This window comes from Carassius gibelio, chromosome B22, assembly GCF_023724105.1.
Source record: "Carassius gibelio isolate Cgi1373 ecotype wild population from Czech Republic chromosome B22, carGib1.2-hapl.c, whole genome shotgun sequence".
NCBI classification, from domain to species: domain Eukaryota; kingdom Metazoa; phylum Chordata; class Actinopteri; order Cypriniformes; family Cyprinidae; genus Carassius; species Carassius gibelio.
The window spans coordinates 25987833-26005186 of NC_068417.1; the positions used below are offsets into that span (position 1 = coordinate 25987833).

At 40.3% G+C, this 17354-nt stretch overlaps 1 protein-coding gene across 2 annotated transcripts; it reads left to right on the forward strand.

The window, feature by feature from the left end:
* Window positions 1–221: 221 nt before the first annotated feature.
* LOC127988552 (follistatin-related protein 3-like) lies at window positions 222–8605 on the forward strand. Of its 2 annotated transcripts, XR_008161744.1 has the most exons (6): window positions 222–440; window positions 1315–1500; window positions 4331–4546; window positions 4957–5184; window positions 5264–5350; window positions 8062–8605. XR_008161744.1 is itself a non-coding variant. In XM_052591332.1 (5 exons), the coding sequence occupies exons 1-5, from the start codon at window positions 365–367 to the stop codon at window positions 5296–5298; spliced, it is 741 nt and encodes a 246-aa protein (XP_052447292.1). In that variant the 5' UTR covers window positions 222–364; the 3' UTR covers window positions 5299–8605. The 2 variants fall into 2 exon arrangements, 1 of the variants encoding a protein (XP_052447292.1); XM_052591332.1 differs by having other exon boundaries at window positions 5264–8605.
* Window positions 8606–17354: the final 8749 nt, after the last annotated feature.

The following is a 17354-nucleotide window of genomic DNA, read 5'->3' on the forward strand; positions in this document are numbered from 1 at the left end:
GCAATAATTTACTTGCATATACATTTGCCATTAAAGCAATGTTGGTACATGTGCTGGTTAACTGAGTTCAGACGGACCGAGATGAAGTGTGGGAGTTTTTCAGCCTCATATCCGAGAACTGACTCAAGTACACAACTGCATCAGCAACCTAACTGGCTGAAATGATCGCCCATCCCAGAAGCATAATTTACTCGGGCAAAATATTTATACAGAGGCGGACCGAAATCACTGACAACAAGCCCATTCACCAAACCTAGTGGAAACAGCCCCGTTAATAGCTCTCTAGACCTCTTATCAGTCTCAGTACCTTTAAGGAACGCCGCTGGAACAAAACATCTGTTCAAAGACGTATTCAAACATCATCATGAACTTTTTGGCTCTACTGCATTGTGTGATACTTATTTCAGTTTTTGAAATATTTGAAGATCATCGAACTTACGGTAAGTGAAAGACTTTACAGTATTTTGCGTTGCATTATTAGCTTTCTTCATTAAGTTAGTTGCTTTAGAAGTTTGGCAACTTTAAACTATCAATGTAAGTAGCCTAGGCTACTAATCGAGATTTTAGCATATCTTTTAATGTGTGTGAAATAAACACGTTGACAACGTTAATTTATAATGATGACGTGACATAAATAACGAACTTACGTTTTGTGGACGACAGCGCCCGAGAAACTGTTGCTATGGCTCCCTCCTCACGCAATTTTAAGTTGGCAAATGAGCGGAAAGTCGGTGCATTTTAGATTTATGGCATTGGCATTTATTGCATGCTCTGTTAAATGTGTGACATGATGTTAGCTCAACATTCACAATTCATTGGGAAGACTTGATGGAGCATTAAGCCAGACTCAAATAAGCCTGCTCTGACCAACCTCACCAACCTTAGTATCAAAATATACAGCTGTATTTGTATTTGTGTAAATGCATTTATTCCAATTCTGAGTAGAATTAAACAGACTATGTAAAGGCAGCTGAAATGCCACTTCAAAAGTATATATAACGGTTATTGCTAAAGGTTTTTCTTATTAACAAAGATTTGAAAATAATTTCACAAAGTGTCAATTCCCGTAATCCTGTAAAAATTCCCTTTTTTTCCTGGTAACATATGAGATATTTCTCATATGACATACTTTATTGGGTATTATGGCATATCTGAGATCATCTTTGTTTTAGTCATCAAATTCTTTCCAGTTTCATGTGTGCAACTGTGAAGGAATGGAGAAAATGCATCATGCAAGTTGATGTCAGGGTTGTACTGTTGGCAGGATCTCTGAGGTGGATTATGTGTGTTTTCTTTGTGGATTTGTTTGTCTAGCTGGCATGTGCTGGCTGCAGCAGGGTCCGGAGCACCGCTGTGACATGGTGCTCATGAGAGGCGTGAGCAGGGAAGAGTGCTGTGCGGCCGGCCGTCTGGACACTGCCTGGTCCAACACCAGTCTGCCTATCAATGAAGTCAGCCTGCTGGGATTCCTGGGAATAGTTTCCTGTAAGCCGTGCAAAGGTACCGACTCAAATTTACCCTCCATTCTAAGATCTCAGCAAGTAGACTGGGTTGTCCCATTCCAAAATTGTTTGATATCATTGAGAGACTTTGTGCTGAAGTCTGCTTGGACTGGTTACTACATTCACCATGAAGGACCAAACCCTTTGGTACAGAGGTGTATACCAACCATATTTGTACCTTTTTTGTTTACCATTTTAAGCCTTCTAAACAACATTGCTCATTTGCAAATTAGGGCTGAATCCATTTTGGTTGAGGAGATAAAATCTATTACTGTGGGCCAAATGCTGCTTTGGAGAGTTTTCTTTGCCAATGCAATTCTCCAGCAAGTTTAAAAAGTGTGGATCTACACCAGATGTTTTGTTTGAGTTCCCCCGGCTGTTGTGCAAATCATTTACCACTGATCGCCTTGGCCAGGTACGTAGGTTCATGTAAGAGGCTCCAAACCTCTACTATTATCAGACACTTTAAACACAGAGTGGTATTACTGGAGTAAACAAGTTAGCTGACGTGATAATTAGAAATAATTTCCTCAGCCCAGTAAACTCATAATTGTGCTCGAAATTGTAGTTTTGTGGCTTTTGGTGCATATCTATTAGCTTTGAGGTAATCTCTATGATTGTGCACTCTTAAAATTCAATTTTGGCAGGTAATTTTAGCAGATAGATGCATTTAAAATTTATAGTCATCCTCCTCCGGGGGAAACCAAGAGATTAATGAGTCTTCCTGCTCTCACTCATTTCATCCAATCAGATGCTCTCCAGAATAAGAATGCTCCTCTCACTGAAGTTGTAGTGACATTAGCAAAGTTTTGGTGTCCAGAAATGGTCCATTGTCTGTTGTCAGCAGTGTTGTGAAGTCACTCTTAAACCATGCAGCTTTTTGTTGGTTAATGCGACACATCTGCAGGACCAGCTTGACCAACGTTGCGCCAACTTTGTGGGGAAATAATTTGACATTGCGCAAAATTCATGATCACGTAGATTCTGGTTGAAATTACTGTCTTTCTATTTTTCTTTCTGACAGCTAAAAACTGTCAAATAAATGTAAATGCAATCACACATAACCAGCAAGTTGCAAATCGAAATTCCAGATTGTGTGGATTTTCCCCTAATGCTAAATATTCCAGATTACGTGAATTCCTATCAAAATGACTGGATTTTGTCTAAAAAATTCAGAACAAAGTTTAATTTTACTGCACTTTAATATGACCTACATCTGATTATCAATAGCACATTCAAATGTGAAATTCCTGTTTACGTGGACTTCGCCTTCAAAAGAAATTTCTATTGAAGTAATTGGTAAGTAATTAATATGACCCGCTTCTGATTAGCAGTAGCAAGTTGCAAATCACAATTCCAAATTGTGTGGGTTTTACCCTCATACGAAATTCCAGATTGTTAGGATTTCGCCCTCAAAATTTTTAGATTGCGTGAATTCCTATTGAAATGACTGGATTTTGTCTGTGAAAAACTTCTGAACAATGATAAATGTGACTGCACCTTAATATGACCTACATCTGATTAGCAATAGCACATTGCAATGCAAAATTACTGATTGTGTGGATTTTGTCCCCATACGAATTTCACAATTGTGTGGAGTTCTATTGAAATAACTGTATTTTACTTTTACAGAAATTCACTGAATAATGGTAAATTGTGACAGTTCCTTAGTATGACCTACTTCTGATTAGAAATAGCAAGATGCAAATCAAATTTCCAGATTGTGTGGATTTCGCCCTCACACAAAATTCCTGATTACACAGATCCCTATTGAAATGGCTGGATTCCATCCCGCACTTTTAATACAGCCGCTGTCTGAATAGCAATAGCAAGTTGCAAACTGAAATTCTAGGTATACATTTTAAAATTTTCTCTAAATTTTTTCTTAAATTCAGCTATAATTCTCATTATGCATACAAAAAAATAGTTTGACATAATAGTTTCTATGTTTCCCCCCTTCTCTCTCCTCCCTCTCTCATCATTTCCCAATGCTTATTGGAAAGCAGACTTGTTTTGCCTTTCCCTCTCGGAGATGACTGAATTCCAGCACACCGCAAAGAAAAATGTGTGCCACATGCTGGAGAGGTCTGGTCTTCATAAGTCTCAAACACAATCAGCATCATTAGATACTTGGAGTGAGGGGGGTGAAGAAACACTGGAAGTGAAAGTCTGTTATATTGTTTGTTCCATGGCGCTCGCTTCCCATTATCATAAAACTATATTGACTAGCAGACCCTACTGTATGACCTGCCCAGCATGTTCTCAATGTCAAAAACGCTTCAAAGCATTCCTGAAAACTCAACGCATGCTTAGCATCTGTCCGGCGCATTTCCTTACATTTGTTTTTCGTGGGCAGACGCGGCAGTTCGTAAATCATGTGTGACTGCCGGTGGATCTTGAGGAAACTTAACATGGTTATGCTGGGATTTCCAGTGGAGGTGGAGGTATCTGATTCGGCCTTTTGGTGATTTGGTTGGCTTCACAGGGAATGGGGAGCAACAGGATATTAAAGAACTTGCAGGAATGGGAACCAGAAGTTGGGGTAACGGGGCCTGAATCGTTGAAACGGTTTCTGATGCGTTTGGTTCGCTCTGGCTTGAATGGAGTAGTAAATACAATTATTGGACAATGTCAGTGGCTAAGAATTACTCATTAACTAAGAATGACTCAACTTGGAATTGAGTTCAAGAGAGTTGATGTTAGCATTTTGCTAAGCTACTGGCGTGATATGCATAAACAGACAAATATGAGATGACAGAACTATTTTATCAATGCTTTTCAGTATTAATGAATATATAGGTTTCCTTATAACCAACGTTCTCTTGCAGAGAACTGCGAGGGGGTCAACTGCGGCCCTGGAAAGGTGTGCAGGATGAAATCTGGACGTCCCCAGTGCGTATGCTCTCCAGACTGTTCCAACATCTCCACTAAACACTCCGTGTGTGGGAGCGATGGGAATTCGTACAAGGACGAGTGCGCACTCCTGATGGCTCGCTGCAGAGGTCACCCTGACCTGGAGATTATGTACCAGGGGGAATGCAAAAGTACGCTGCTGAGTCCATTATTTTGTTAAAATGTTTTGCAGACTGACTGAAAAGCTTCAGCTTCAAATTATTACAAGGACTGAATTATAAGTTCATATTTACCAAATGTATTCTGATAAGCTTCTAATAATATTTACCAGTCCCTTGAGAAAAGGTGCACTGGATTGTATATCGAATATAAGTGACTGCAAACATTACATAAATTTGCACTCAAGTCTATTTGTAAAGTACATTACTTCTATAGTAAGTACTTTTTTTTTTTACATTAGGGATGTACAAAATTAACCATTAAATTGGCTTTTTTGGCTAAATAGTGTAGAAAGTAGTGTGGACCCTGGTCACTTGCATATGCATCTTCTTCAAAATATGATTTTTCCATCGTTTTCTTGATTCTTGACACTATTTTTCAGAGTCCTGCTCAAATGTCGTATGTCCTGGGACGCATACTTGCGTGACGGACCAGACCAACAGTGCCCACTGCGTCATGTGCCGCACTGCACCCTGCCCGATGCCCATGGTCACCGAGCAAACCATCTGCGGCAACGATAACACCACTTACCCCAGTGCCTGCCACCTGCGTAGGGCTACCTGTTTTTTGGGTCGTTCCATAGGGGTCCGCCATTATGGACACTGCAGAAGTAAGTTTTTCCACACCTGCAAGATTCTGATATATCCACATTGGACTCATTGAACTCATTTTAACGTTGTGTCTTACAGGAAATGAAGGAAGTGAAGAGAATTCACTCTTCTGAGGATGTCAAGAGCAGATCCACTCCCTGTACATATTACGATGGCACATAAGACGTGAGAGAACCTGTTTGAAACCATATAGTCTCACAACACGGTTCTCTGTCCCAAAGAACCACTACTAGTATTTTATACGCATGCAATTCATACTTAAAGCAAATGTGTGGTTTTAACCGGAAAACTGAACTGATGAATTGACAGTGTGCATATTGTAAATATACTACAAGCTACTATTTATTGGAGAAAAGTAAGGAAGTCAGTGTTATTTATGTGTTAACACCATATATCCGTACATCAGCTGCCTTTATCAAGGTATTTATTGTGGGTTGTGCTTCAGTTTTCATGTAAACGTCAAAACAGAAAAATGTAGACTTGCACATTCCCGTACCTACGAATTTCCTCATGGATAAAAATGTCTATTTTTCCCCCCACAAAGAGCTATTTCTTGTCAATTAAATATTTTAGAACATAACATTTTGGGCCCTATCTTGCACCCAGCGCAATTGACTTTGTACACCGACGCATGTGTCATTCCTATTTTGCACCCGCGCAAAGCGCGCTTTTCCCTCCACAGAAGCACGTCGCTAAACTAGTGAATGAACTTGCGCTCCCTGGGCGGATCAGCGCAAAAAAAGAGGCGTATTCCGGCGCAAACAATCCCTGGTGCTATTTTGCTGTTCCATTAAGCAATTGCGCCACTGACCAGAAAAAACCTAGTCTAAAGTCAGTGGCGCGTTGCGCGCTGTTCATTATGCTATTTTAAGGGCGCATGCTTGACCTTAATGTATATAGCGTGCACAACGCGCATACACTTTGCTCATATAATCTACACAGATTTTTATTAAGATTCATAAATTGTTACACTAAAAAAATATTAACACATGAGATGACGGAAATCATTGTGGTGTGCCACGAAGATGTGAAAAAATAGGCATAAATCTTGCTTACAAATTATTCAGGCTAATTGTAGTAATTAAGGATCAGACCTGTTTGCCCAATAGTGGCAAGACATATATGTATATAAGGACATCTGACAAATTGGTTTGTCCGTCAAGAACCAGGAAAAAAAATCGATGAAACAGTTGTGGCTATTTCCTCCCACGCCTGTTTAACCGACGCTATTTTGGGTGGGTTTCTCCCATCCCCATACAACACAACTTCTCTGTCTTTCATTGCTTTTACAAGAACATCAGTCTCCTCGGCTGTGAACCGCTCCTGGCGTGCGCCTGGTAAATACGCCATAATAATAGCAATCCATAATGGAACTTGCGCACCTGCTTTTAAAGGGAATGTTGGATGACGCTCTGATTGGTTTATTTCACGTTACGCCCAAACCACACCTATGAATAATGAAGCTACTTCAGACCCACCCATTTTAGATTTGCGCCGGGCGCAAGAGCCATTTATCCCGCCGGGAAAATAGCAACAGCGCCGAGACCCGCCCACAAACTTACTTGCGCTTTGCGCTTTGACACTTGCGTTTCAGATCGTTTAAATAGGGCCCTTGGTGTTCTTAATATTATTTTCTGGTTTTTACTATTTTATATTATTTATATCTGTTTTATTATTCTATTAACTGTTAATTCCAGTGCTATCTCACGACAAATTCGTACGTATTTTACCAGGTAGCTAATTCGTACTAGCCTGACTACGTCAGACTTCCTACTTCCGCTCAATTTCATTTCGCTGATACAGCGTCTGATACAGCGTCAGAGCTTTCTGTTTGCCACCGGTCTGGAAACAGCCGGGCCAATCAACGAACAGAGGGCGGGCTGAGAAGCGTGACGTAGATGCTAAGCGCCTAGTTTTACATTGTATGTTAGAGAAATCGAAAACCGAAACGACCGCGGAAATGGGAAACGAGACACGGGATGCAATTCGCTCTGTTATGGAGAACATTCAACTCTTTTTCAAACTGCAAAAGTCGTTTACAGCCATGTTCACTCCGGTATTTCGCTCGCATCATCATGTGTTTACAACAGGTTTACAGTGGAAGTTCAATCATAGATTTGAGTTCGATGCATGATGTCTGTGCTTCGATGCGGCTGTACAGGGGCATAACATACGTCATAACTAAACGTATCTGATTGGCTTTCGAGTAACCAATGATTTTAAACTCCAGACAAGCGCCCCCTAGCGAGAGAGAAAATGCTTCTCTATTATGCCATTCCAGACTCTGTCTACGAAGCAAAGTGAAGTAGCAGAGTCTGGTATTACCAGGCTAAATTCGTACGACCTCACTCGTAGGACTTTGTACGATTTGTCTAGACCCAAGTGATGGGTAGGTTTAGGGGCGGGTTTAGGTGTAGGTCATTCGTACAAATTCACACGAATTGTGCAATTAGTAAAATACATAAAATTTGGCACGAATCGTATGAATTTGTACGAATGAGGTCGTACAAATTCATATGATTAGCCACCTCGTAAAATCAGTTTGAATTGACGTGAGATCAGGCTGTTATTCCCAATGGTTTTCCAGTGGGACAGTGGGAAACTTGACATGATCACTCTGTATGCCAAAGTATATCAGCATTATCAGCCTTGAGCTTTTTGACAACTCTACTATGAACAAAGCACACAGAATATTAACCAGCAAAAACGATGACCAAACACCGCTGAAATAGCTTCTTGAACAATCCTAAGTACAGCTTTCCCAAAAACGTGCCTCTCTGCAAAAGCCATGTGGAGTCACAGTTGAAATTCTAATGGACATGGGAGACTACATACTCATTGAGATAAAGTGTTGTGCGTGTACTGTTTGTATTCAGAGGGATTACTCAGCCAAAACAGCTACGCTTCCAGGCCACGTTCACACTGACGTGAAGACCAAACTGAGCCACCCACCAAGCAATGAAATTACCAGCTACAGTTTGATGCCAGCAGTTTTTTAAGAGGATGCTGGGAATGTACTGTCAAATAATGTACAGTACATTCTACTGTTGTAATGGTTTTCACATCTTCGGGATGTGTTTTTGTCGTTTTGTGTGTGTTTGAGTTTTATGGGCGCTTGACCTTGTTGTATACTTAAAAGGTCATAAGGAGAACTTCAATGTGTTTTATCTGACTCCCAGTAAATCGTATTGTGTTATGCAAAAAAGAAGCAGATAATATGGTAGATGCATATAACTGTGTATATCATCATTGTACAAGTTTGTTTCATGCATTCCTTTCAGTAGATATTTAACCTTCCTGTAAATAGAGACATTTTGCATTATCTGAATATATACTGTAAAATTCTGTTTCTTCAATTGCATATTTTTGTATTGTTCACTTACTTTTTTTTTTATTAAAACAAAATTAATGTTGTGGTAATATGATTCTGATGGATCTTGCTGATTCTTGTTTAGGATTTTGATGCCCAATTCAAATTGATAAAACAATTTACAGATAAAATAGATACAAATAATTTGATAAAAAAAATTATATATATATATATATATATATATATATATAATTAAATATAATGCTATTGATAGTTTAGTTATTTCTAATATTTAACAATGATTTAAGTGATAATGGCTTTTTTATAATTTCCCTGTACTGCCATAAAATGTCTAGAAACATATTTCTTACAAATAAAAAAAAGAAATAGTATGTTTCTATAAATTTTGAAGTGGTAAATATTTAATATCAGTTTATATGTTTTTATTTGTTTTTATTATAATTATAATCCCTTACATTTGTTTTCCTTAAAAACAATTTCCTCATAATTGTTGATGATAAATGCTTAAGATTTTGGCCAAATTCATCTCATTCAATCTGAGAAATTGTTAAAACAATAAGGCTGAAACAATTGATTGTTAATATATATATATATATATATATATATATATATATAAATATAATATTAGTAAAAATTATTTCATGTTTTTTTAGGCTTTGCAAACGATAAAAATATCATAAGAGTGTTTGGAGTTAAAAATATTTGTTCCCAAATTGTCAAAATTAAGTTCATGTAAAGTCTCTTGGTGGCCAGGTGGCCATTACAACATCAGGGTATTGTGCAAAATACCACGAAAAAAAGAACAGGAGTTCTTAATGCAAAGAATTTACTTAATAGTCTTTCTAAGTATTTCAAGTTCTAGATTTTTCCCAATTATATAACACTGTTGGTGGACTTGGAAGCATTACTCTGCTGTCTGTGAGTCGGCTAACCCTTAACTAACAGTGGCACTAGTGAGAAATATAGGGGTTATGGACTCATTTTCCTGTCTGAAAAGGCTCTCTTGTTTTTCCCCCTTTTTGAGAGGCTCTCCCGAATCCCGACTGCACTCCGCATCTGGTTTAACTTTGAGAGATGTTTATATTGTGATCCAGGGCTCTTTTATTACATTGGAACGGGAATTAATTGTTTGCTCTAGAAGGCCATAACAATTCCATAAAATGTTTGTAATCCATTGTGTCGACATCCTCCCTTTTCTCCTTGTTTAAAAAAATAGCTGTTTCTGTTTGTCTAGAATGTTCCACAGTAATCCTGAAAGCAATTTACGGGCCTGATTGAATTTTCTTGTTATGACAGAAGGAGGTCATCAGGTGCTCAGTGTCTGAAATGATGTTTGCCTTCTTGTCCAAACAAGCAACAAAGTTCTGTTTGTTTGGGTGTCCAAGTAATTCCACACTGTACACCATGTAGAAGTAAGGCGATCTTGCTGTTATGTCTAACTTAGAAGGTTTGCCACATCCTGGAATAAATTCATTGCTGATGTATCATTTTTATTCAAAATTCCATCTCTAGAGAATCACCACTTGTGCGTCACTTGTGTTGTCATACTCATTATGAGTGGCGCCCCTAATTTGTTCAGGGTTTGTGTCCTTACAGGCCGCTTTTGCAGGAAGTGCAACCCAGACGGTATCAAAGCATTAGTAATTAAGTGTAGTGTGACACACGCAGAGCAGTAAAGTTAAATGCAGTATGTTGTCAGGATCTGCTATTAAATACATTAAGCATTGCAGCCTCTATTTGCTAAGTGAATACGGGAAGGGAACCTGATGAAAGACAGCTAAAAGCAGCTTTCGACTGCTTAAACCGTGTCTTAAAGGGGACACAGAAAAGCATACGCTGCTTGTGTTCAGTGGATATTTTCCAAAATGGTGCTACGGTTTACTACGAATTGTTAGTCAAAGTCGTTATTTTTGTTTTCTGCGCCTACAAAAAGTATTCTCGTCACTTCATAATATTATGGTTGAACCATTGATGGCAGATGGACTATTCTGACGATGTCTTTCATACTTTTCTGGACCTTGACGGTATATTTTACTTGGCAGTATGTGGGAGAGTCACAAGACTCCTGCACTTCAGCGGTCGTGATATGACGTAATGCTCTCCCGTTTTTTTTTCTTTTTTCAATGTACATTCAACATTAAATGAATAGTATTTCCAAAACGCAAGTAATCCAAAATTATAGTAGTCTGCAGCTTTTAAGCTTATGTTAATTCAGAGGTCATGATTAATATTGTTTTGAACTTGAACTTCGGAATGAAGTGAAATGCGAAACTTCTTCACATGAGTTTGTGTTTTATTTATTCTCCAGAAATTGCATGTGTAGGCTACTGAATGGACTCGACCTCTTAACATGGAAAAGATAGGCTACCTTTGCATTTCACAATCTTAAGCCACGATTCCACCACTGGAACTTTAACTAGGGACTTTGGGCCACTACTCGGTGTGTTTCAACCGCAGGAACCAGGATCTAAATAAAGTTCCAGGTAATAAAATGGCCCTCAGAAAGTCTCACTCGCAAGGTAATACTTTTTCAAAGGTCTGTAGCTTTTGGGGGTGGGTCTTTGGCACTGAGCAAGCTGATTGGTTGAGTTCACGCAGCATTGTGATTTTAACCACCATTTATTCTGATAATTTTCCAAATATTACTGTTATTGTGTCATGAAATGTAGTTTTAAAAGTATTTCAGGCAAGAATGTAGTTTTTTAAAAGTCAAATCTGCAGTTTATTTAGAAAGACAGCACCTATTTAAAAATGAGTATCGCCGATTTCGGAGACGATCAGCTCCACGCGATCAGCGGGGGCTCAGTGATCATGTTACTAATGAGAGCACTCCCAACTCAGCTAGTCCTTCTGACATTCGCCACAAATTTTGCCATTAATCAATGACACCCCCATGTCGTTCCAAACCTGTAAAAGCTTTGTTTGTCTTCCAAACTCAATTTAAGATATTTTGCTGTGACACAAGGATGCGCTGTTTTCTTTCAAATCAAAGCATAAATACAAGTAGAAAACGTATCCTTGTGGCGCGGCCGACACTGAAGAGTGTAAGCTGCCTGTGTTCAGCTCAAATGGAGCTACGGTGATGTGGAGAGACACAGAGGAGACGAATTGTTGAATAAAGTCATTATTTTTGTTTTATTCTCGTACAAAAAGTATTCTCGTCACTTCATAACGTTAAGGCTGAACCACTGATGGCAGATGGACCATTTGGACGATACTTTTCTGGACCTTGACAGTGTATTTTACTTGGCAGTCTATGGGACAGTCACAAGCCTCCCGGCTTTCATCCAAAATGTCTTAAATTGTGTTCCAAAGATGAACGAAGCTTTTACCATTTTGGAACGGCTTGGGGGTATGTTATTAATGACAAAATTTTGGGGTGGAGTACCCCTTTAAGCAGTGTTGGAAAACTTTCAAAGTGTTGTTTAAGCATCTAACCCGAATGACTTGGAACACAAACAGAGACATTTAATGGAATATTCAAGCGGCTTTCTCCTATATAATGAAAGCGAATGATGACCAAACTGCTGATCGTCTGTGGTCCTCATTCGCTTGAGATATATGGAAATGAGCAGCTTGGACATTCTGCAAAGCGTCTCCTGTTTCGTTTTACACATGAAAGAAAGTCATATGGGTTTGAAATGATATGGAGAGTAGGCCTAAATGATAACAAAATTGTAGTTTTTGGCTACACTATTCCTGTAAACTGACCAAAACCACATGCTTAAGGTTAACAGGTGCAAGCAATTGCATTTCGCCTCAAGTGAAATAGATTAAGACAACAGTATGCATCGGAAGTTATGCAACCACTAAATGTTCCAGTCAAGTGCAATGTACAGTAAACCAAGCAGAGATTTTATCTGTAGACTGCCTGATCTCAATATGTCTCGCTGTGTGGTCTAAAACTAAAGATAGGATTTGACTTGATTCTATTAGGTATGTCTTACATTAAAACAACACTTTATTTTCAAATGATAATTAACTAAATATATTAATATATTGTATTTCCATTTCCACCAAATTTCTCCCAAATTTACCTAGAATTTGTCTCATGTTGGATGTTACTCTACACTTACACTATTTTATTTTCTTGTAGTCTTGCTAAATGATTGAATGTCTCCTAAAATCCCATTTCTTCTCATCTGCCCATATGGGCTCCGTTTTTTCTCTGAGATTCAGCCACAGTGTTGGCTTATGCTACACGATCTGTCTGCAGGACAGGCCCTCGAGTTGACATCTTCGCCTGTTACGCATGAGAACCCCGAAACACATCCAGATCCATTTCCTCTTATCTGCACCATCAAAGCCATTACTGGTCTGTAATGTAAAGCAACTGTAATATTATTAATGCGCTGAGGCCTGACCAAGTCCAATTGAATAAACTGGACTGGTTATTATACCTTCCAACTAACAGATAACAATCTAACTTCACCATGGCTTTGTGCCACCAAAGAAGGGTGTTTCCAGCAGCGACAGGGTACAAACTATAAATAAATCAGCTCTGAGGAACAGAAAAGCAGATGTTTAGCACAATGTCAGAGCCGCTCTTTTCCATTCATTGAAAGTGGATAGTGACCAAGGGCTGTCAAACTCCAAAAGAGCCAGACATTAGATAGGAACAGACTGATTTAGATCCTAATTTACTGCAAATATTGCTATAAGCTTTGATCACCATTCACTTTTGTTGTACAGTAAAGAAATTCTGTACAAACCTATTCTGCTATTATTCCTTTTTGCATTCCTTGGATGAAAGTATGCTGGGTTTCGAAACACATGACGATGAGTAAATGATGACATTTTAGTTTTTGAAAATAGGCCTTGTTATCAGGAACACGGTGTGTTTCTTCACCTCGGGTGAAGCAATACTTCCAGCTGGTGCGGATAGCTCACATCAACAGTATATTACTGTTCTGTCTGATGCATGACGCCTGCAGATGGGTGTTGATGACGGAGTCCAGTTGTTCAAAGCTAAACTAGTGCATGACTCAAGAACGGAGGAAGTCCCAGTCTAATGTTTTGGCCTGGGGAATAGTATTTTTTATAGACACGAAACATTGACTCAGATGCAATGAGAGCTCTTTGGAGCCAGATATTATAACGGAATAATAGTGTTTGCTAAAATGAAGTATGTTCACAAACGAATGGAATGGCAACGATTTCTTAGAAATAAATGTACATTTCCAATCGAAACGGGAGACTATATTCAGCAAGCGTGCATTAAATATATTGAAAGAGAAGTGGTTGGCGCCGATACAGGATGGCTGCCTCCGTGACGAGCTCCGCATATGTTTTTGTGTTTTTGTTAGTTTGTCCTGTCTTTAGTTATATTCCTGCCATCAGTTTCACCAGGGAAGAACTGCTGAACATTCGGCAGAACACACCACAGGATATTTTACCGGATTTCAATTATTCAGACGTTTTACTGAACGTTGTTATCGGAGGAGCGGCGGCGCTGATCAAGCGCTTCAGGACGCGCAGACGGGGGAAGCGAGCGGGAGCGCTCGTCAGACTCAGGAAGCGCGGATTTCGAACGCCGTTGCCTAGCATCCATCTGGCAAATCTCCGCTCTCTACCCAACAAAACGGACGAACTCCTTCTGCTTTCTCGGACAAATAAGGATTTCACACACTCTGCTGCTCTGTGTTTCACGGAAACCTGGCTGAATGACACCATACCGGACAGCGCGCTCGATCTGCCGGGCTTTCAGCTGTTTAGAGCGGATCGTGACACAGAATCAACGGGGAAATCGCGTGGTGGCGGGACATGCTTTTACATCAATGAACGGTGGTGTACAGATGTAACTGTGTTAAAGAAGACGTGCTGCTCAAATCTCGAAACACTCTTCATTAACTGCAAGCCGTTCTATTCGCCGCGGGAGTTTCACTCGTTCATTCTGGTCAGTGTTTATATCCATCCTCAAGCGCATGTGAGCTCAGCTTTACAGAAACTCGCTGATCAGATCACAGAGACAGAACAACATCACCCGGACTCTGTTTTAATCATTCTTGGGGACTTTAATAAAGCCAATCTGTCCCGTGAACTACCAAAATACAGACAGCATGTTACTTGTCCCACAAGAGACAGTAATATATTGGATCACTGTTACACCACAATAAAGGATGCATTTCATTCTGTTCCACGAGCAGCTTTGGGACGTTCTGATCACCTTCTGGTTCATCTAATACCGTCCTACAGGCAGAAACTAAAATCAGCTAAACCTGTATCAAGGACTGTAAAAAGATGGACTAATGAAGCAGAGCAGGATTTACAATCTTGTTTTGACCTCACTGATTGGAGTGTTTTTGAAGCTGCTGCCACTGATCTGGATGAACTCACAGAGACCGTAACATCATATATCAGTTTCTGTGAGGATATGTGTATTCCTACAAAGACTCAACTAATTTACAATAATGACAAACCGTGGTTCACTGCAAAACTCAGACAGCTCTGTCAGGCCAAAGAAGATGCTTACGTGAAGGGGGACAATGTCTTGTATAAACAGGCTAAATACACATTGGAAAAGGAGATCAAAGTGGCAAAGAGGAATTATTCTGAAAAAATAAGGACTCAGTTCACTTCCAACGACTCCGCATCAGTGTGGAAAAGTCTAAAGAACATCACCAATTACAAGACACCACCCCCCAGCACCGTAGAGAATCAACGACTGGCAGACGATCTGAACGAGTTTTACTGCAGGTTTGAAAGAACACCCATCACCTGCCCTGAACGCCTCCCCACACAACCATTCACACCCTTCACAACTCCTGCAACCAGCCCTGAATGCCTCTCCAAACAACTGTTCACACCATTAACAGCTCCTGCAACCCATCCTGAACACCTCTCCAATCAAGCACTCTCACCATTCTCACCTCCTGCATCCCCCCTCTCCCCCACACCTGCAATTCAGATCAGCGAGGATGCGGTGCGCCAGGTCTTCCGGAAGCAGAAAAGGAAAAAAGCACCAGGCCCAGATTGTGTTACACCAGCCTGTCTGAAATCCTGTGCTGACCAGCTGGCCCCCATCTTCACACAGATCTTCAACAGATCGCTGGAGCTGTGCGAAGTCCCTTCATGCCTCAAACGTTCCACCATCATCCCCATCCCTAAGAAAACCAAAATTACAGTACTAAATGACTACAGGCCTGTGGCTCTAACGTCTGTAGTCATGAAGTCATTTGAAAAACTGGTGCTGGCCCACCTGAAGGACATCACTGGGCCCTTGCTGGATCCTCTTCAGTTTGCCTACAGAGCAAACAGGTCTGTGGACGATGCAGTAAACATTGGACTGCATTATGTTCTGCAACACCTAGACAGACCGGGGACTTATGTGAGGATCCTGTTTGTGGACTTCAGCTCGGCCTTCAACACGATCATCCCAAACCTCCTCCTGCCCAAACTAACTCAGCTCTCCGTGCCCACCTCCGTCTGTCAGTGGATCAACAGCTTCCTGACAGACAGGCAGCAGCTAGTGAGGCTGGGAAAATACACATCCAGCACCCGTACAATCAGCACCGGAGCTCCCCAGGGCTGCGTTCTCTCCCCACTGCTCTTCTCCCTGTACACTAATGATTGCACATCTAAGGACCTCTCTGTCAAGCTCCTGAAGTTTGCAGATGACACCACACTCATCGGCCTCATTCAGGACGGTGACGAGTCTGCTTACAGACAGGAGGTAAAAGAGCTGGCTGTCTGGTGCACTCTCAACAACCTGGAGCTTAACACGCTCAAAACAGTGGAGATGATCGTGGACTTCAGGAGAAACCCCCCTGCACTCCCCCCACTCACCATCATGAACAGCACTGTGACTGCAGTGGAGTCATTCAGGTTCCTGGGCACCACTATCTCTCAGGACCTGAAGTGGGACATTCACATTGACTCCATTGTGAAAAAGGCCCAGCAGAGGTTGTACTTCCTTCGCCAGCTGAGGAAGTTTAACCTGCCACAGGAGCTGCTGAAACAGTTCTACTCCACCATCATTGAATCCATCCTCTGCACTTCAGTAACTGTCTGGTTCAGCTCAGCTTCTAAATCGGACCTCAGAAGACTACAGAGAGTAGTCCGGACTGCTGAGCGAATCATCGGTTCAACTCTCCCATCTATTCAAGAACTGTACTTATCCAGAGTGAGAAAAAGGGCTGTCAAAATCACTCTGGACCCCTCACATCCAGCACACTCCCTCTTTGAACTGTTGCCATCTGGTCGACGCTACAGAGCACTGAGCACTAGAACGACCAGACACAGGACCAGTTTCTTCCCTCAGGCAATTCATCTTATGAACAGCTGACAATAATGGCGAACACACTACACTTTATATTTATATACACACACACTTATTTATCTAACACACATACTTAGTATACACTTAAATTTTGCACACAATATATATGTACATACATAACTTCACTTTGTAATATACCTGCCTACAATTGTCATTTGTATATTGTCATTCACTGTCTACATATTTGTATTTTTTATTCTTTTATTATGTGTTTTATGTTTTGTCGCTGTCATTCTGTTGTACTGCGGAGCTTCTGTCACGAAAACAAATTCCTCGTATGTGTAAACATACCTGGCAATAAAGCTCATTCTGAAAGTGGCAGTAAAGGCATTTAAAATGCTACAAAATGTTAAAACAAATGTTGTTCATTTGAACTTTCTATTCATCAACCCCCCACCCCCCACCCACCCCAAAAAAGTATCAGTTTCTACAAAAATATTAAGCAGCATAACTGTTTTATGACACTGATAATAATTAGAAATGTTTCTTAAGCAGCAAGTCAGCATATTAAGAGTTATTTTTCTGAAGGAACTAGTGACAGTGAAGACTGCTAAAAAACT